General features: G+C 53.2%; 7 protein-coding genes across 7 annotated transcripts; 3 read left to right on the plus strand and 4 right to left on the minus strand.

Moving 5' to 3' along the window:
* Window positions 1–81: 81 nt before the first annotated feature.
* Asppvi_004535 (putative transcriptional regulatory protein) lies at window positions 82–2697 on the plus strand (the record flags this gene model as incomplete). Its single annotated transcript, XM_043300486.1, has 1 exon — window positions 82–2697. One exon carries the CDS (start codon window positions 82–84, stop codon window positions 2695–2697), a length of 2616 nt encoding a protein of 871 aa, XP_043156421.1.
* Window positions 2698–3290: 593 nt separating this feature from the next.
* On the plus strand, window positions 3291–4958 carry Asppvi_004536 (cytochrome P450; the record flags this gene model as incomplete). The annotated part of the gene is made up of 4 exons (XM_043300487.1): window positions 3291–3657; window positions 3720–3920; window positions 3968–4722; window positions 4770–4958. The coding sequence occupies 4 exons, from the start codon at window positions 3291–3293 to the stop codon at window positions 4956–4958; spliced, it is 1512 nt and encodes a 503-aa protein (XP_043156422.1).
* A 7-nt stretch (window positions 4959–4965) lies between these two features.
* On the minus strand, window positions 4966–7049 carry Asppvi_004537 (transcription factor domain-containing protein; the record flags this gene model as incomplete). Its single annotated transcript, XM_043300488.1, has 5 exons — window positions 4966–5321; window positions 5364–5659; window positions 5708–5814; window positions 5858–6833; window positions 6988–7049. 5 exons carry the CDS (start codon window positions 7047–7049, stop codon window positions 4966–4968), a joined length of 1797 nt encoding a protein of 598 aa, XP_043156423.1.
* A 2190-nt stretch (window positions 7050–9239) lies between these two features.
* Window positions 9240–12297, minus strand: Asppvi_004538 (uncharacterized protein; the record flags this gene model as incomplete). The annotated part of the gene is made up of 4 exons (XM_043300489.1): window positions 9240–9999; window positions 10060–11726; window positions 11773–12085; window positions 12131–12297. 4 exons carry the CDS (start codon window positions 12295–12297, stop codon window positions 9240–9242), a joined length of 2907 nt encoding a protein of 968 aa, XP_043156424.1.
* A 439-nt stretch (window positions 12298–12736) lies between these two features.
* Window positions 12737–14278, plus strand: Asppvi_004539 (ankyrin-2; the record flags this gene model as incomplete). Its single annotated transcript, XM_043300490.1, has 1 exon — window positions 12737–14278. One exon carries the CDS (start codon window positions 12737–12739, stop codon window positions 14276–14278), a length of 1542 nt encoding a protein of 513 aa, XP_043156425.1.
* A 953-nt stretch (window positions 14279–15231) lies between these two features.
* On the minus strand, window positions 15232–17079 carry Asppvi_004540 (putative capsular associated protein; the record flags this gene model as incomplete). The annotated part of the gene is made up of 1 exon (XM_043300491.1): window positions 15232–17079. The coding sequence occupies one exon, from the start codon at window positions 17077–17079 to the stop codon at window positions 15232–15234; it is 1848 nt and encodes a 615-aa protein (XP_043156426.1).
* Window positions 17080–18533: 1454 nt separating this feature from the next.
* On the minus strand, window positions 18534–20480 carry Asppvi_004541 (putative pyruvate carboxylase; the record flags this gene model as incomplete). Its single annotated transcript, XM_043300492.1, has 1 exon — window positions 18534–20480. One exon carries the CDS (start codon window positions 20478–20480, stop codon window positions 18534–18536), a length of 1947 nt encoding a protein of 648 aa, XP_043156427.1.
* Window positions 20481–20647: the final 167 nt, after the last annotated feature.

The following is a 20647-nucleotide window of genomic DNA, read 5'->3' on the forward strand; positions in this document are numbered from 1 at the left end:
ACAATAGCCATCGAACCCGGTAATAGCCGAATCGGTATGCGGACAATCATTAGCGTTTAGACAGTTATTTCAAGTGCCGCGATGGAGCCTCACCGACGACGCCAACACCACAGCTGCGATCCATGTCGGAAGGGGAAGAGGGCGTGCGATGCTCCCGCTCGGAGAGACCGGCACGGTTCAAATTCACCTGTAGCAGGAGCATCAGCAGCACGCCACGAGGCGAGCAGTCGAAGGGTGCTAGCAGAGAGCAATCTCAATATCCCGTGCTCGAACTGCAGGAAATACAATCGAGAATGTACGTTCAACTGGTTAGCTGAAAACCGGGCCGCCGCGCGGGGGGTTCGAAAGCAGAAAAGTCGTAATGCGAGCAACTTGCCTAGAGCTGAGGGAGATGTGGTTTCAAGTCGCTCGGAGACGGACCTGCTGGACGATATGCTGTACTCCTCGTCGTGGTTATCTGGCAGTGCCGGGAATAGAGTGTCGTCGAGCGGTTCTGTCGATCAGCCAGGAACTTGGTCGATGCAGCCGAATGCCATCTCAATACCGCTGAGAAGCAGGGAATCTGAACTCGACCCGTTCAGTATCATGCTTTGGAACGCAAACACAGCACAGGTGCCGCCGAGCAATGCGGAAACGTCCGGCTCGGCCGAGGACAGTGGCTCGAGCTTTGACTACTACCAGCAGAGCTTGTCGAGCTCGGGACCGCACTCTCTCGACGAGACTCTCGATTTGCTTCAACAGTTTGATGATTCAAGTCCGGGATTGAGCGGTTCTTATTACTCCTCGTCCCCTGGCTTTGTGATACCGGATAGCAGCGGTGACGGTCTACCAACTTTCACAGCGGACAGTGTACATCCGTTTGGGAATAAAGACAATCTATTTGTTCTTTCCGATAATATTTCTGACAGCTATGCCCGCTCGATGATGACACAGAATCTCATCCGCATATACCATGACAGCATGGAGAATGCATTGTCCTGCTGGCTCACAGAGCAGAACTGTCCCTACAACACGGCAGTCCTATACACCTCACCGGGTGGGCTGTCCAGTAAAGCGCAAGCGGCATGGGGACCGAACTGGACGAACCGGATCTGTACTCGAGTATGTCGTCTAGATCGAGCGTACTCCTCCGTTCGTGGTCGAAATCTGAGTGCCGCAGAAGAGAAAATGGCATCGAGAGCTCTCCACACCGCGATCATGGCGTTTGCCTCGCAGTGGGCACAGAAGATGCCCAGAAGCAATGGCTTTTCGCCGACCTCGCCCGTCGCGCAGCACGAGCGTGTCATCCGAGAGAACCTCTGGAACCAGGCGCGCCGTGCTCTGGAGAATGCCGCCGGTATTCCCTCTTTCCGGGTGGCTTTTGCGAACATCATCTTCTCCGTCGGACAGCGTCCGCTCAATGTCGACGAGGATATGGAACTTCATGAGTTGCTGGAGAATGACAGCGCGCCCTTGTTCATGGAGGCGGCTGTGCGACAGCTGTTTTCCATCCGATATAAACTGACGCGCCTGGAGCGGCAGAAACCAAAGTCACAAAGTTCGCCGCAGGAGAGCAATATCGATCTACCCAGCATGGCCGATACACCCCCTCCACAGACGGACGCGTTCTACGCCGACCCCGAGCACCAGGAAACCGTCAACCTTCTTTTCTGGCTGGTGGTCATGTTCGATACCCTGCAGGCCGCCATGTATCAGCGTCCGCTGGCCATCTCAGACGAGGACAGCCAGATAACGTCCGTGTCGCCGTCCAACGCAAAAACCGACAGCAACGTCGACCTCGACGGCTGGAACATCACATACACCCGCGCCTTGAAGGAGAAACAAGACCTATGGGGCGACTTCTTCCTCCACAAACGGGCCGCACGCCAGGGCTCGAACCCGCCCCGCTGGCCATGCTCCTATGAAGAAGCTGCAGAGATCCTCTCCGACGCAAGCCCCGTCAAAGTCCTGCTCTTCCGACAGGTCACCCGCCTCCAAACCCTCGTCTACCGCGGCGCCAGCCCTGAGCGCCTGGAGGAGATCATCCAGAAGACTCTCCGTATCTATCAGCATTGGAACACCACATACAAGCAATTCTTCCAGAGCTGCAACGCCAACCACGACGACCTCCCCCCGCGCATCCAGTCCTGGTACGTCATCGTCGCAGGCCACTGGCACCTCGCAGCCATGCTGCTAGCCGACACCGTGAAAGGCATCGACGAGGGCCGCCTCGGCCTGGAAAGCCGCCGCGAAGCCCGCATCGCAATCGACTTTGTCGCCACCCTCCGACGGGACAACGCGCTCGCTGTCGGGGCAATCGCGCAACGCAGTCTGCAGGGCCGGAAGTCTCTGGCCAATCGCATCCGGTTCTACCACGACGCGGTGAACGAGGCTGCGTTTCTGACTGAGCCGTGGACGGTCGTGCTTATTCGGTGTTTCGCCAAGGCGGCGTACATTCTTCTTGATGATATCACGCCGCTATCGCATGGCTATAGGCCGGATGGTCCCTCGGAGTATGCAAGGCGGAACTGCGAGTTCTGTATCTCGGCGCTGTGGTGTCTGGGGACGAAATCGGATATGGCGTTTGTGGCTGCGCGGTCGTTGTCGAATCGGTTGGATAGGAGGCTGGGGAAGGGTTCTCCTCCGGTTTGTTCTGTAGGAGAGGGTGTCCCGATTCCCTCTATGTCGCTTTTTGATGAACGGATATCAGGGAGTTGAGCAATATCAGTATCCCAGTTTCGTTGTAGGCAGGCAACTGAGAATAATATTGTAACATCTGACGGTCTTACTTTCGTCTATCTTCCTTTATATGTATTATGCCTACGGTGCGGCCCTACCCAATGATGACTGGCTTCAGGGTTCGATATGCGAGACAGTTAAATAACCTTAATCTTAATGAATCTCCTCATACTCAATATAAACAGCTAACCATAACCTCCAAAGCTGGTAGCAGTGGACACCCAACACCGGCCTCKGGGTCATCTCCCCTTCCTCGTACATCAGAAACAGTACCGAGAAAACCGTTTGGACGTCATTAGGACTCGGGTACTGCGGCCTAAAGTGTATCCATGATATTACTCCGTACTCATGAGCATATTTTTCATCTGGGGTAAAGCCGAATAGTGCCTTGGTTCTACGTCACACATTATAGCTTATAGCTGCCCCAGAGAGACCCCACAGTGGCGGTGGGGGCGGGGGTGGAGCATGAGCATCTCCAATTTTCCACCACACACAGAGATATATATCTATAGTAGTAGTATACCTGACGACATCTACACCAAAACTCAATCTCCATCATCAATGTCAACAAAATGTATCTCATCCTAATACCCATACTCATCCTTATCCTCTACCCCTTCCTCTGCACTCTCTCCACAACCCTCCGCACCCTCTCCCTCCGCCGAATCCCAGGCCCCTTCCTCGCCCGCCTCACGAAACTCTGGTACTTCCACCGCGTGCGAACTGGCCACTTCGAGAAAGACAATATCGCCCTGCACCTGCGATACGGGCCCGTCGTCCGCATCGCCCCAGACCACTATAGTATCTCCGGGCGGGCAGCCGTAAAGACCGTCTACGGGACGGGGAGCAAGTTCACCAAATCCGCCTGGTACGAGGGGTGGAAGCACCCGGATCCAAACCAGTGGACTTTGTTTCCTGATCGGGACATTAAAAGGCATGGTATGCATCACCTCCTCTCCTTGGCTCTTATCACTCCGTGATAGAATGCTGAGCGATTGTAGCGGAAACGCGCAAGCGGTTCTCGAGCCTTTACTCCATGACCTCGCTCGTGCATTACGAGGAGTTTGTGGATCGGTGCGCGGATCTCTTCTGCATGCGGCTGCGGGAATTCGCGGCCCGCGGCGAGGAGTTCAACCTGGGTCATTGGTTCCAGTGTTATGCGTTTGATGTCATTGGGGATATCACTTATGGGCAGCGGTTTGGTGAGTCGGCTTGCCTTGTTGGGCCAGTGTGCGGCTGACGTTTGGAGGCTTCCTCGATCGCGGAGAGGATATCGAAGGGACGATTGCCGCGCTGCAGCGGCTGATGACGTACAGTACGCTTGTGGGCATATACCCCGAGTGGCATCCGCGGCTTTTTGGGCCACTGAGCCGGTTCAGCTGGTCTGGTGCAGCGGGAAGAGCGTATATCATGCGATTCGTCCAGGAGAAGATCAGAGATCTCTCTGTAAAGGCTGACCTTGGGCAAGCCGAGCGCGGTCCTCTGGCGACGCAGAGCTTTGTCGAGAAGATGATCCTGGCGCGGGACAAGGATCCGGAGAAGGTGACGGATTATCATGTTTTCATGATGGGGATGTCCAACGTCATTGCGGGCTCGGACACCACTGCCATCAGTCTGTCGGCCATCATGTATTATCTCCTGCGTTATCCGGAGGTCATGGAGAAACTCAGGCGCGAGATCGACGAGTTTGCAGCTGCGGGAAAGTGCAGTGACAAAGTCACCTTCAGGGAGAGTCAGGAGATGCCGTATTTCCAGGCTGTCATCAAGGAGGCGCTGCGTATGCACAGTGCTACGGGCTTGCCGCTGTGGAGGGTGGTTCCAGACGGAGGGGCCGAGATCAACGGCTATTTCTTCCCTGCTGGTACGGTGGTGGGGATTAACACCTGGGTGGCCCATTACGATGAGGAAGTCTTCCCGGAGGCGACAACATTCCGTCCAGAGAGATGGATCGAGGCGGAGAGTAATCCGGAGAAACTCAAAGCCATGAATGAGATGTACATGCCTGTAGGTCTCTCCTACTTCTCTCGTATACGACATACTGACGACTGCAGTTCGGCCTTGGGACTAGGACGTGCATGGGAAAGCACATCTCCATTCTGGAAATGTCAAAACTGATCCCGCGGATCATCCGGACCTTTGATTTCAGTACGGGGCGTGCGAACTGGGAGACGGAGAACAGGTGGTTTGTGAAGCCGACCAACTTTACCGTCCGGGTTAGAGAGAGACCAGTGGCTGGATGAACCAAGGTCACGGCGTAACTCCCAAGTTCAGCTGCCGGTACTCCATGATCAGTCCATTAATATCCCTCATATCCGTATGATCGAAGCGAGCAAGTCCCCGCTCTGTAGGCAGAGGACATTGTTCATCACTAGGACTGGCGATGATTCGCGCAACAATGATTCGAGCCAAGTGCCAGAATTCAGGTGCGTAGCGCACGAAGCCAATCTTCTTCCAGATTGACTGTGGTTCGTCGGGAATGTCCTTGTCCTCGGGTTGTCGTGCATTCCATATTCGACGCCAGTTCTCCAACCCTGTTTGGACCGGGGCGAGGGTCGACTCGAAGACCAAGGAGTTTTGCAGGTAAAATGTCAAGGAATGCAGAGCTATGTCATTAGCAATGTTCCAACGTAGAATGCTCAACATACCTTGTACAGTCGTAAACAGATTCAGCGTTCCCATCTTTGAAAACTCGAGAACAGAGAGGTCATCCAGCTCTCCCTGGCATATCCTCCGTACGAAGCCAGCGACGGACAGTCTCTCAGACCAGAAGATGGTCCCTTCCCACTCTCTCAGTGCGTAAAAGCACTCTGTAGCCGTGTCTGCCTGAAAACAAGCCTCAGGACAAGCCATGTCCATCTTGAGCTCCGAAACCACCATCCGAGGCGGAGTGTGGTGGAAGATCGCCATGGCGGCATCAATCAGGTATACATACGTCAGAGTCCTATCCAGTTAGCCTTAGTGGGGTGTGACCAAACTGAGGCAGACGTACCGGACCAATTCCTCCTCAATGACAAACTGTCTCCACCACGACTCGGACGGGCTCTCCAGTTGCAAGTTGCGATGCGTGGCCGATTCCAGCCCGATGTCTCTCGCCAGCTGTTCTATTAGCCAGGTTCGCAGATAGAAACGGAATACACACCATAACCAGCGTCGCATGACGATACCTCCTTATCCGCCCCTGCGCCTCCACAGAGCCCTCCCTCTTCTGCAGCGAGCAGACCAGATACGCCGCCTGGATACATTCGACGCGCTTCTTCATCAATTCGGCGGTGTTGTGTAGTAGACCCGTCGATGTATCTGACGTCTCTCTGTCCGTAGAACACTCATCGCCGAATGTCATTTCTTCAACGCTGTCCAACCACATCTTGGCCGCTTCGTTGTCTTCCTCGTGCGGCGACAGACAGGCTCCAATAATTAGCATAACACACAGCAGAGCGGTCCGTGCCGTCTCCGGATCGAACGACGGGCGGTGCACGATGGGACAGCTGGGGTACCACAGTGACCAGAAATACTCCAGGAAGCGACGGATGTTGCTAGCTGAGAAAAATGCGGAGCAGGATTCTTGGACGGCAGGAGACCAATCCAGTTTGATGATGGTTCTGCCTGACTTTGTGGTGATGACTCGGTGGAGATTTTCAGTAATCTCGTGGGCCTTGCGAACGAGGATATCTCCGTTACTGGAGGACAGGTCGATGAGTGAGGGGTCGATTGTTTCTGGCAGCAAGTCTGCACAATGCGCTACTTCGTATATTCTTTCGTGCGGGTGTCGCTTAGCCCCCCTGAGGAGCTCCTGTCGCTGCTTGAGCGTCTCGCGATCCAGAAACGTAGCCATGCCATTGGTGCTTGTAAAGTAGGCCAGATATTCCAGCCTTTCAGCCACCGTGATGCTGTCCGAAGCTAGCGGTGGTGCAAATAAGAAGTCCAGCGCGGCAAAGTCAACCGAGCTGGGAAGGTCAGGGAGGTCTCCGTTTCGGGTTGAACATGACGAGATAACGGCTCTCTCGCGTTCACTCTGTTGATCTAGCTGATCTGACTGAAAGTTTGCAGGAGCCTCCCCGACCTCTTCCGGTTCTTCTCTGACTTTGCATGTCCTTTCATGGCGTTTAAGTAGGTCTCTGTCAAGGCCAATTAGAGATGCAAGTTAATCATATAATCAGGAACATACTTCCGTGTGAATGATCGCCGACAGAGCGCACAGGCAAATGGCCTGAGATTTTCATCTACTGCTATTAGTTACGTTCGTGGTTCGAGTCGGAAAGGTAGACATACGAGACCGAAGGTGCCTCCGGAGATGCTCTGCGCGGCTGAAACTGGTGCAGCAGTATGTGCATTGCCACGGACGGTTAGACATAAGGAGCTGAATGAACGAGTTGATAGCGATGGATCAGATCATACCAGAGCTGCAGACCGAGGTCAAGAGCCAAGACATCGAAAGGAGGAGGAAATTCAAGGAATCCAGATGAGGGGAAGCTAAATGATGCCTGAGGCTACAACACCAGTTGACCAGTTGGCGTCCATATTGGAAACATCTCCATCCGCTTCAGTGCTACATGAGGGCCAGCTTACGGATGCAGTAAGTCTCAGCGCCAAGCGCACTAGCAGTATATAACGTAATCGGTAAGCGAGCGGCCATTGTAACCGAGCGGCCACCCTACCATGTAATATTGGCCGGAATCAAATTCGAAGCTATTTTGAACCCCTAAAACATGATTATATTACTAAATCTAGTTATTCTTGCGCTGCGGACATTGCAATTGCTTATGGCCTATAATATGACAGTCACTGCAGCGCGGGGGTGCCTGTTGAGGGCGTTGTTCTGCATCTACTGCCTGGATAGCTTTGTCGGCCTGATTCCTCTGTTAAATGAACTCCTGGCCTTCCTGGATAGAGAATCCCTCTGTAGCTTCTATCTGCCTCCTAGATCACTTTCAATTTTAAACCTGCTTCTCATGTGCGGCACGTAGATCATGATTTTCCTTTGCAAGAAGGATAGCGTTATTCATTACCATCTCACACCCCTTGATAAGCTGATCTAGTGCAGCCTTAGTAGGCGTAGGAGGACTATATATATGCTCCCTGAGTAGCTTCTTAAGTGTACTTTCCTGCTTCTTCAACTGCTTGAGATTGTAAGGCGTTTTTAGGATAGAATCTATTAATCAGCTGCCTGGTGGTGTAGGGGTTTTAAGCTGGATATTAAGCTGACTGAGTACTCAATCTAGATTCAGTGGTATTAATCCAGTTGCTGAGAAGCCACTTTTGATATTATCTGATGAAAAGATTGCTGTACGGGCCTGTGGATAGGCCTCAAGGAAGTCAAGCTTATCAATATGGTTAAAACCAGATCACATCTTCTCCTCAATTAAGCGACCATACACGCGCTTTAGAGGAGAGAAACAGCCAACATCTAGAGGCTGAAGAAGATGGGATGAATGTACAGGCATGCAGAGTGGAATAATATTATTCTCACTGCAGATCTGATCAAATTGAGGTGTTAAATGGCTTCCATGGCCATCGAGAATTAAGAGTCGATATCTACCAGTCGTCCGACTAGTAGTAGGAATAAAGACTTTTTGAAGCCACCGTAATCTAATCTGATCAGTTGTCCATCCATTCTCACTGACCTCAATCCGCCAGTCTGCTGGTAAGGCTGGATCTTGATACCAGCCCTCAATATAGACCTTGCCTTTGAAGATAATGCATGGTGGAAGCACCCATCCAGTAGAGTTAATACACTCTATAGATGTAACCCATTCACAGTTCCCTAGCTGGATAAGAAATGGCCAACCAAGCATCTCAGCTCTTGTTACTACCTTAGCAGTAGCTACTAAGCCCATTACAAAGCCAGTTTCATCAAAGTTATAGATATCTTTAGGTGTAATCCCATATTGCATTATTATGATCTGGACGTGATTAAACCATTCTAGGATAATCTTTAGATCTTCGCATTTAGCACGCTGGTGATTATAGCGCCTAGAGAATCGGGTTTTAATCTCATTATGCCGATTAATAAAGTTATATACCCATTTCTCTCCAACAGTCTGAGTAGGAGTTGAACCACACTGCGCAAGCAGGATATTCACCATTTCTCACACATGGGATGGTCAGGGAGCCGCTCCATGTTGATCCATAGATAGAATCTATCTAATAAGTGATCCCTCTTCATTCTGAGTCATCTTATGCCCGTTTGCGCGTGCCTCAGGTCGAAAGATATGGCCATCTAGGCGTCGTCGAAGAGTTGTGCGGGGGACATTATAAACACATGCAGCTTCAGAAATATTGCGAATTTGATCATTCTTAAGGGCAGATATTGCAAGGAGAATCCTTCCCTCTTGTTCCACCAAATTTCCAGAGGTTTGACGTAATTTTGGTGGCATAGTAGCTGTTTGGATAGATTTGAATTGGACGCGTTGGAATTGAATGGGAAAGTGGCCGCTCGGTTACAATGGCCGCTCGCTTACCGATTACGTTACACTTATGTGCTTATTCATGATATATACAGATATACAGAGTATACAGCTAGACTAAGGCTGAGGCAGCTGGACAATATGGGCCTCGCCCAACACTCCCTTGACGACCATCACCAACTCATCTACCGCGGCCAACACCCTCACATACGCCATCAACGCCACACAGTACCGGCGATACGCCTTGTCCCTGATGAGCTCTGTCTGCAAAGGCATCACCTCAGTCAACTGCGATCCCCTCCAATACTCATAGCAGCGTTTTGTCAACGGCGTTGGCAGGACCTCCGGTAGCGGATCCCCCGTCTTGATCGCCTGCGCCACCACCCCCAGCACCGCCATGACGTCCGCAATAGACCGCTGCTCCAGCACCCCCGTCATCCGCGACAGCCGCTCCTGCAGCTCGAGCGGCAGCGTCGCTGAGAGCAGCAGCAGCCGGCCCAGGTTCTGGTTGAGCGTCTGGCAGAGCGACTGGACCTGCCGCAGACTGGCGCTGTCGAAGCGGGAGCTGGAGAATTCCAGCCCGAGGAGGGCGACGGGGCCGTTCAGCGCGGCGAGCCGCTCGGCGACCTCGATAGCCAGCAGCTCCGCCATGCGCGGGTCGTTGTTGGGGCGCGCCCAACACGAGAGCAGGAGGGCGTAGTGGTCTGTCAGCCGGCGGAGGGTGTTGGACAGCGAGATGCAGATGTGTCGCGCTGCCGAGGGCGGTCTGGGGAAGATCTGGACGACCAGTGCGGCGGCGAAGCCGACAAAGACCAGGACCAGACGGCGCCAGAAGACGTTGTAGCCGATGCCGGGATTGCCGTATTGAGGTATCAGTCTGTGGTCTGGTCAGTATGCATATAGACAGGGGCCATAATGGCAAAGGGGAGAGACATACGAATCGGCGAAGCTGTATCCGATGACGAGGAAAAAGGTTGCGGCGCTCATGACGGTCGCTTGCAGCATTGCCGGGCTGAGAAAGAGTCGTCCCCACATGAAGATTACAATCACCGGGGCCGAGATGGCAGCCAGTCCGTACGGATTGCCCGGTCCATTTCCGGAGCCGATATACCAGGCGGCCAGTCCTACGACGCCCCCGATAACCGTGCCAACGGCCCGGCATATGAGCGAAAAGGTAAAGTCGGACATGTACACTAGCAGCGTGGTCTGCCCCATGATCAGTGCCCAGAGGCCTTTTTCCCGGTAATAGAATCCCGCACTCGATGGGATGACGGCAGGCACCGCTAGGGCAATTGTCAAGATGACCATGCGCAAGGCGAAAAGACCCTCGGCGTTGATAAACCAGTGGTACGTCCCCAGCACAACGCGGCCAAGGCCGCTCCGCTGCTTGACGCGGTATCCCCGGCTGATCCGGCGGAAGAGCTGCTGCGTCTCTTCCGTCTGGTCTACAGGTTCGTCCGGGTCCGGGTCGGACGACTGTCCCGCGACGGGAGTGCGAGCTTCCCGGCGCAGTACCCATCCAACGGCGTATTCGATGCTGGTGGGAAACCACAGACGCGGCTTCGGCCGGGCCTCGAGGAGAGCCACAATCTGCGACAGGAACTGGTCCAGAGCGTTCGCGACGGAGATGACCATCTCCTCAAAGGCCAAGCCAGCCATGACACTGCCGATGGATGTGCCGCCAATGGTGTCGAGGCGCTTGAGGCTTCCATTCTCATCAAAAATCTCGCCGTGTTTCTCGATCAGCTTCTCGGTGGTCTGTTCGGCAACGGCGTCCCGCGCCGCACGCAGCTTCTCCAGGAGTTTCTGACACTCGTCCAACCGATCCGGGGCCCGCGATCCAAGCCAGCGCCGCGAGTTGACCCCGTGGATGCACTCGCCCGCCATACCGGCCACCTCCTCGCAAACCTGCAGAATCTCCCCGCTGGATTCCCGCAGAATGGCATGCGTGCCGGACCGCAGCGCCTCCGACTCGGGGCTGGTCATCGCTTCAACCATCTCCAAGCTGTCCAGCATCTGCCGCTGTCCGACTTCCCCTTTGCCCTCCTGTGGGAGTCCATGGGAGGTACTCACCGGCGTCCCCGCCTTGGATATCGCCCGGACGCGGTCCACACTAGCCTGGGCACTTAGCTGGTTGATAATGTGATCCAGCAGCGACACCGTGCTCACAAGAATCTGCCGCACAGGCTGCCTCAGGCTCTTCACATCGGCTGCATTCCACCGGCCGCGCGAGAAATCCAGGGGCAGGAACCCGATCGCCGGCTCCATGGCCTTGTATGCAGCAATGAGCTGGCCCCTGAGCGCCATTAACGTCTTCAAATCCAGATCCTCGGTGGGAGCGGCCGTCAACCTGAGCGGCTGCTTCGCCAACCCGACAAATGCCTGCATACCAGACAAAACCGCATGCGACGTCGACTGCGGGAAGAGCAGCAACGAGGCGACAAGGCCCAGTCCCGCGCCAATCGCCGCAGGGATAATCAGAACCTTCGGCAGTGTCCCCCGAAACGAAGGCAGGAGCGGGCCTATCGTCAGAAACAGATCGCCAATGATGGTGCCGAAGATCTGGACGAGCGTGAACTTGGGATTTGCGGCGCGCAGCCGGGCCTATTCATGTCAGTCACGTTATTAATCAGAAAGAGCGGGGACTTACCAAAAAGTAAAAAAAGACACATATCATAACAAAGTAAATGACGGAAACCCGCGCATCAAGCATGAACCCCTCGTACACGAGCTGCGACTGCACGCTGGCCGCACTCTGGCCGGTGGCATTCGCCTGTCTGGCTGCCTCCTGTCCAAGCGCCTGCAGACGGGCCAGTGTCTCCGTCTGAGGACGAGCAGCCAGCGCAGCTTTCATGGTGATGACGCCCCACGCCCAAGCGAGAGCCATGCCAAGCAGCAGGGTCAGCGTCCCCAGGATAAAAATGAAGAGGATGCCAGAGGGCGGATTGAAGAAGAGAACCAGACTATCACGTCAGATAAATCAATTCGTCTGTAGAGGATTAACTCACCATCCGAAAAACGTGGCCGTGCCGATGGTTTGCAGAGTGGGATGGATGAAGATCAGGATGGTGGCGACCCATGCTGCGGCTGAACAGCGGAACAGGGTTTTGAGGTCGTGGGAATTGAAATGGAGCCATGTCGGCAGTGATTTTCTGCCGGGGGTTTCTGAAGACATTGTCTCTTGATGGTGATCCAATGGCAAAGTCAAGAGAAGAGAAGAATCAGGAGATGAACGGACGAGAAGAACGCGGAGTTTTTAGAGTTCCGCAGTGGATACATTCCTGGAGCAGTCGGGATCGACGACAGATCAGTAATCAACATGTTATGATGAAATAATAGAAATAGACTATCGGAACTAAGATCTACTATTAATGTGACTATCTAAATATGTCTAAGGCTAACTATTTGTTATTGTGCCTAAGGTCTACTTTTATTCTGCGCAGACTGGGGAGCCAATCAGTTACCGAGGTATCTATGCACCATGACTATGGAATATAAGCTAGACTAAGTGTACATCGCGGACACCTTTTCCAGCCTAGTGCATTAGATCTATATAATTAATTGATGGTTATCCATTCTGTTTTCTCCAACTTACGCTCCTTTGTCTTGCTCTAATGTTTTCACGAGAACCCAGAAGCCGAGAAGAAGAATGTGCCCTAGTCGAAGCAATCCAACGCAACGACATTGCAAATGTCACCCATCTTCTAGATACTGGGGTCTCCCCTGATGGATCCGGTTTAGACTGTTTTCCACTGCACGAAGCCATCCTGTACGGCAGACGCGAAATCATCAAACTGCTTATCGAGCATGATGCCCATGACCGGACTAATGAGATGGGGAAGGATGCCCTCCATTTCGCAGCGCTGAAGGGCGATCCGCAGATCCTTGAAATGATTATCCAATACTACAAGCAGAGAGGGTATGGCCTTTCTAGCAGGGATATCGGGCAGGAAGCACCGATTCATTTGGCGGCAATGAGTCACAACCTGGAGTGTGTTCAGATCCTGGTTCGCGAGGGGGCGAATATCCTTGATGTGACCACTCATGCGGAGACACTGTTGCATTTTGCAGCAGGGAAAAGGAGTGTATGGGTCGAGCAGGAACAGAGGCAAAAAGATGCAACAGCCTTGTTGAAATACTTGATTGCCGCAGGGGCAGACGTCAATGCTCTTACTTCAACCCGAGAGAACCCACTATGGTACGCTGTGCAAGCAAATAATCTCCCTGCGGTCAGGGAGCTACTTGCCGCGTCGGCAGATGTCCAGCTCCGCAATATCTATGGGGAGACTGTGCTGCATGAAGCGGCATATCATAGTTCGCTAGCTGTGGTACAGATACTGGTAGAAGCTGGCGTGGATATCCATGCCCGGAGCAAGACAAATGGATCTATTCTGCACCGCGCGGCAGAAGCTGGTCGTTTAGATACTGTGCAGTGGATACTAGATCATAGCCGCTTGACTGTGAACGAGACTGGTAGCCATGGCTGGAGCCCATTGCACTCTGCTGTTTTTGCCTGTCAGATAACTATGACCAAATTCCTGCTTGAACAAGGCGCTGACCCAACCATCGGATCAAATCCTGGAAACCACACGGCTCTACATTATGCCACACTTTCAGATCCAGAGCAAGTGGGTTGCACACTGGTTCGCTACCTGATCCATTACGGTGCCGATGTCAACGCGGCTGCTGATTCGCGCTGCTTCTCATCCGGTGGGCAGACAGGCGAGTGGCTGCACGAGTGGTTCTTTGATCCGGGACCAGACGAGCTGGAACTTGTCTACCCGATTCACTGTGCTGCTTGCTCAAGTGTTCCTAGTAGGGTGGAGGCTCTGCTAGAAGCGGGGGCTGATATCCAAGCAAGAACAAGCGTATATGGCAGTACTCCTCTGCACCTGGCAGCAGGGAATGGACTTGAGATGGTGCGATTTCTGCTTTCCAAAGGCGCAGACCCTGATGCAACGGACACTGCTGGCTGCAAGATGGCGCATCATTTGGTGTTTGCATTTCGGCAGACACCAAGCATCGCATGGGAGTTTCTGGTGGAGAATCAGTTATGGGATGCGTCGACGGTGGAGGACGATTTGGAAAAGGCCAAAGTATATGAACAAATGGCCAAGTGTTTTAAGACGAGGAATATATTTAACAGGTATTGGTAACTACCTAACTGTCAATTACTTGAAAAGAAATTGCGCAACGGTGGTTTTACGTCATTGCTATGGTACGATGTGTAGATTACCTACATCTGTCCTACTAGCAGCTACGTGTCTTGCTACTTGACCCCGGTACCTTCATGTTCTCAAGAAGGACAGCAATGGATGAGCATTCGCTACTCGCTAGTGTACATCATATATACATCATTATACATCGTCCACGGCACTACACAAACTGAATAGTTTGGCAAAGTCCTCCATATAGACCAGCTGCTCCTTGACCCGCTGGACCGACCACTCCACCACCTTTCCAGTCTCCGCACTATAATACCCAAGCTTCTGAATAAACCAAAACATATTCACAATAGCATCCGCAGCACCAGGAGGACAAAACTGCCGGAACTTATCCTCCGGCATCTCCACATACCTCACCATCTTCCCAGTAACCGCACAGGGAAAGGAATACCAGAAGTCAGCCGGATGTGCGACTTGACCCGCCGCTGATAATGCAACGAGACAAGAAATTGATGTATTACTAGGCTTACTATGAAGTACTTTGAGGTGTTCCCCCTGGAGTAATTCGGTGTTAATTAGGGTAAATTTAATTCACGTCAAGTGTCAGTGTCCGATACTGTTATCTCCGTATCCTCAGGTATTCGGAGCCTCGTCGAGACATGCCCTAGTTCTCGATGGTTCGATCCGATAGTGAGACCCGATCAGCCATTGTTCCGCCTGAGGGCTTCCAATGGCAGTAAAGAGTGTGCTCCTACTAAGCGAGACCAGAAGCTGTGCCTATACAGGACATCAGCAACGTCATTGGCTAGAGTCGAAGTTGAACTGATAGAAAGCTTTGCGCATATGGACGCACCGGCAGAAATTCACACAAGGTTTATAGTTGAAACGTTATATACATTATATACAAGAGATGGTCATAAGCCTAACATTAACAAAGTATACCTTCAGGTGGTCTTCTCACGATTGACCCATAAAATATCCTCGGTATACCCCAAATCCTCACGTCTATCATCACAGATTCTTGCGTACTCAAGCAACAATCGATACATGTAGATCTGCATATCTTCCGGGCGAAGGACCTTCTCCGCCCACTTCTTGCCGTTCAGGGCAATCTTCCGCGCGGCGTGGTCATGGCCAGGCCCGTCGTATCCAATAAAGTACTCCATTATGCCGTAGATATCCAGAAAGGTGGAGTCCATAGGGAGGAAATGGGCCCAGGGGATGAGCCGCGAGTCGTGCCATTCGTCGTAGATGGTAGCTTTGATGGGGAGAGAGGTCGACAGTAAGAATCCGCGGTACCGTCCGCTGAAGGAATTGCCATCCACGTCAGGCAGGTATTTGTAATCGTACTGCTTGCCCATGGGCATGGCGGAAACGAGGGAAAAGTAAGGCTCCGTGTAGGCGCAGTGCGGATCCGTCAGATCGTCGCAGGGGAAGCACACGAGATGGATGAAGCCCGCATCGACATGCTCCTCGACGAACTCGGGGAGGTGGCCGGCATGAGCCGAGGCCAGATTGTAGTAGTCATAGCTGGGGAGAATGAAATTCACAAAGCGAGAGTTGTTCCTTTCGGCGGCGGCGATGGATGTCCCGTTCAACATGGATAGTAGGCGATGGCGCTGGAATCCCGTCCAGTTGTTGACTCGGTTTCGRCCCCCCGATGCGATGCCGCGCCAGATCAAGGCGTCTTTCTTGGATTCCCATGGACCACCATGTTGGTTGCCGCCAGAGTATCGCTTGTCCTTGGCCCAGTACATAGCGGGAGGTATGAGGATCTCATTATTGACCGACAGCTTGGATCCTCCAAAAAGAGGAAATAGTTCGTGCGTGGTGGAGATGGACACGGGCTCGATAAAGGTTCCATGGAGAGCCTGCATCTCGGGACGCCAGCAAATATCCTTGGACTGCGTCCAGTTGCGCACATAGCCGTTCTGCGAGTGTGGCAGAAAGTTCTCCATTGCCGCATGCAGGACTGTCGCCGGGTTGATGGCGAGACTTTTGCGCGCCGGACTGTCTGGCGGGCAGCCGACACGAGCCATATCCCAGAACTGACCATCGCCGGGGCCCAGGTAGCGAGGTTCGAAGTTCCCAGACTCGGATTCATCCTTGGCAGCTGTGTATTCTGTGATAAACTCCGCAGGATTTTTATCTCGCATCCCCTGTCGGCTTACACGTTCCTTGACCATGTATTCGGCAATGGTCTCCGAAGGCACAACGATTCGAGATTCATCCATGGGGTTAAACGGCATGTCGAGGTCAGGAAGGTAGTGGTCGATGCTGCGCACAAGACTGAGCCATGAGTCTAACCAGAGTGCTTCGTGGTCCGTGACAGCCTTCGCTTTATGGTTGCGAACAGCGATGCGGGGTTTCAGGCTTTGCGCCTGTCGTCGGATCTCCTTCGGTTGGAGGCCCCAAAATGGATTTAGGTCGTCATAGATTCGGTCAAAAAAGTCCTCAATAATGAGCGAGTCCTTGGATTGAGCGAACTCGAACCACTCTTTGAAGCCTGGCGGTGGATGTCGGCCCCGACGGCGACGATATTCCTCCGTTGCGGCATCCAAAGTTTTTGCCTCCTTTCCAAGCAGTGATCGCCATTCTGCATCGGCGCTTACGATGAGTTGATCGATAGGATGGTCTCCTGACGGTGATGGTGAATCTGCGTGGTTGTACGGTATATTAAATCCCACCAGTTCGTTGCTCCGACTGCCAAACAACCAAAACCCCACAGTAAACGAGACCCCTAAAAATATAAGAGCGGCCGATCGCACCCTCATCGGCGACAACTTCACCATGTTGACGGGGGAAGTGCGATAAAAAACAATCGCACAGAAAGAGAGAGATTCAGGAAAAAATGGTCGCAACTGAGGTGGCCCGTCAGCGCCTTATCAAATACGGGGCTTGTCCAAGTCAGCCAACGCCATGTCCTAGACCCTGAAACTCTGCCAGTTGAATGTCGAAGAATTCTGGGAGCAAATGGATTTGAGCGGCGGAAGCGGAAGCAGCTTGGCCAGTCTAAGTACGGTACTAACCTTTAAGAGTTAACGTCCGTAGTCCCTCATGCGGCCAGACAAGTCAGACGGCTGTTGACTATGCCGCAAAATGCCCTAGTCCATCGCCGTCTTGGCCCCTGTTTGGAGTCCCACGGAACTCGATGATTGGTTTGAATTCAATTGCACGGGCAAGCATGCCTGAGTGGAGGGACGTTCGATTACTAAAAGCGCTGATTTGGAGGATCAGATTAGGTTAAGGTTCTTTCCAGCTGATCTACTCTGGCATGTGCCGTGACAAATATAATGGATAGGATTGAACCTATCTCCCCTTCTTTGGCCCCAAACCAGTCTTCCTCCTTACGAGGATACCCTGCGTGTATGTGAAGCAAGCCCATGCACTCCAACTTAGGTGATTAATTAATTGGCCGGAAGGGTACCATCAGCCCGGCGCTAAACCAGGGTTAAGGTTACTACCTGTCTACCTGTAGCGGTGCCGGAATTGGCCGCCAACACTGAAAAGGGGCACCAACATATTTTGCTAATCATTGCTCGCCATATATTCTGCCTTGCAATGGAAATGTTGGACTTGTAAAACAAATGAAGTGACTACAGCTCCGGAAAGAAAAGAAGAATGATGTCTCCACGATACCCGTTTTGCCTATTTTCCGCAGAGACCGAATTAGGAAATTATCGGCGGTATTGACGCTAGAAGCCCTTCCGCAAACGTTTTAGCGACTCCGTGAGCAGTTCGACTTGCACAGCTCACGATTCGAGTGGATTAAACTTGCGGAAATGAGCCTCAATATCATCTGCCGTCGAGCTATCCGCCTTAGTGGTCTTTGTGGAGTCCAGGAGCTCCAATCTGGCCCAATTATAACTCCCTAGTCTTCGAGGACCTGACGGGAGTATTCAGGACATGGTTACAGATAGTTGATAGAGTATAGAGAGCATGATCGCCAACATGACTTGTGTGACTTGAACTCCGTACTCACATCATCGCTAATGTTGACGCTGCCAATCCTTGATCATGATCAATCATATGTCACGGAGATTGCGGATGTATTGTCTATAGCGTTCTGCCTTGCATGTTGGCATGTATATCTTCCATGTGACAATGCCTATGCATGATGTGTACGATGGAATCATAGTATATAACATTATTCTATACACGTTCTTCACGTCTTTCCAATGTCTAGTACCAATCTAGTACCATACATTAGTACGCCACAGTTAAAACAGCCACAGGAGGTAGACCATCAAAGCTTCCCCTTAGGCACACCCCCAGAGGCAGAGTCAATCTCAAGCTCAACAAGCAACATCCCCTCGACTACATCCTCCTCCCCCTCCCCAACCTCATAAACCCACTTTACGCGTCCCGCATGCGGACTCCGCACCTCCAGCTCCATCTTCATCTGCTTGACAAACGCAACAACCTGGTCCTTGGCAATAACCTCACCAGGCCGAACCAGCACCTCAATCAACTTCCCCGATAGCGGCAGCACGATATGCCGCGGGTTGGACGGGTCGCCGCGGCGATGGCCCGAGACCAAGGAGCTGGCTGCGGTGTTTGCGCCTGTGGCTGCGAGGTGTAGTTTATATGGGATAGAGGCCGCGGGCGTGGTGTACTCTATTTCGGCGGTTAGGGACGAGGGGAAGTCATTGCGGAGGATGCGGGAAAGACGCAGGTGATGTCTGATTTCAGGCTGGTCTTTTGAGGTCGGGGCTGAGGTTGAGGATAACGCGGAGAGGGAGATGCTCCATGCGTCGCCACGGCGGAAAAGGAGGGATGATGTCGGCAGCTGGAACGCCGGTTTGGATGGTTGGTGCGACGAGGGAAGAGAAGCAGAGATGCGTTCGCCTGTTGCCAAAACAGACGGGAGGTTCCTCTCCAGCCACTGCGTGTCGATCCTCCCCGTTAGAAAGTCCTCGCTTGAGACAATCCCCCGGAGGAGGGGCAGGTTCGTCCTGACGCCTTCGATACGGGTATCGTTCAGCACGCGCCGCGCCTTCCGCACGGCAGACTCCCAGCTCGAAGCTGTGACGATGATTTTCGCGAGGAGGTTGTCAAAGTCCGAGGCGACGGTTACCGGGGGGGCGAGGTGTGTGTCGACGCGGACACCGTGGCCGGGTGGCACGAAGAAGTCAGTGATTTTGCCGATGCTCAGCGCGAAGTTGGCGCTAGGATCTTCGGCGCAGAGACGGAGCTGGATGGATCGTGCTGAGGGTGTCGAAATAGACTCCGTCAGGATTTCCTGGAGAGATTCGCCCCGCGCTAACCGCAGCTGCGCCTGCACGAGATCCACCCCCGTTACGGCCTCGGTGATGGTATGCTCTACCTGCAGCCGGGGGTTGATCTCCAGGAAGTAGAATTCGGGTGTGCTCTCGCTTACAAGGAACTCGAACGTGCCGAGCGATCGGTACCGGATGGAGCGGGCGATGCGCAGCACCGCATCGATTACTTTCTCTATGATAGACCGGTCCAGAAGAGACGGGGCACACTCGACAATTTTTTGGAACCGCCGCTGCACGCTGCAATCTCGTTCGTGCAGGTGGTGGACGGTCCCTGTCCCGTCGCCGAGGACCTGCACCTCGACGTGGTGGAAGCCGTCCACGGCGGCCTTTTCGACGAAGACGGTCTGCGAGGGGGATTCGCTCCGCGCTCTGGCTGCCAGATTTGCCAGCTCGGATGCTTGGTGCTGGTGGATCAGCCGGATGCCCCGTCCGCCGCCCCCGTCGACTGCTTTGATCATGACTGGGTACCCGACTTTCTCGACGAACGCGCGGATCTCGTCGAGAGATTGCGCGGAGTGAGACGGGAGGACTGGTACCCCGCACGACGCAGCGAGCGCTTTGGCTTGCAGTTTATCGCCTGTTCGCTCGAGGATTTCTGCCCCCGGCCCGATGACAGTCACCCCGATTTGGTGCATGCGGCGGGCGAACTCGGCGGATTCACTGAGGAAGCCGTAGCCTGGGTGAACGGTGTCAATGCCATGTTCCTGGCAGATTTGCGCGAGCAGGGATATGTCGAGGTAGGAGGCCGCAGAGGGGAGCGAGATGGTCTCATCTGGGTGGCTGAGGAGACAGTGCGATGTGTCGTTTGCGGTCGACAGGGCCACTGTGTGGATCGGGGGTGAAAGCTCGCGGGCAGCTTGCAAGATGCGCACTGCAATTTCGCCTCTGTTGGCTACCAGAAGCTTTTTCATTATGGATTGAGATGCATCGATTGGTAGTGTCGTGTAGAGCCAAGTCTAGATATAGATACGGAGACATGATGCGGGGATGAGGGGAACCTCGGCTCTCGGTTCCCCGCATTCCTATATACATTCTAGCATCTTGCAATATTATCAATATCTTCAAGCATTGAAGGAAT

This window comes from Aspergillus pseudoviridinutans (genome assembly GCF_018340605.1).
Source record: "Aspergillus pseudoviridinutans IFM 55266 DNA, scaffold_3, whole genome shotgun sequence".
NCBI classification, from domain to species: Eukaryota; Fungi; Ascomycota; class Eurotiomycetes; order Eurotiales; family Aspergillaceae; genus Aspergillus; species Aspergillus pseudoviridinutans.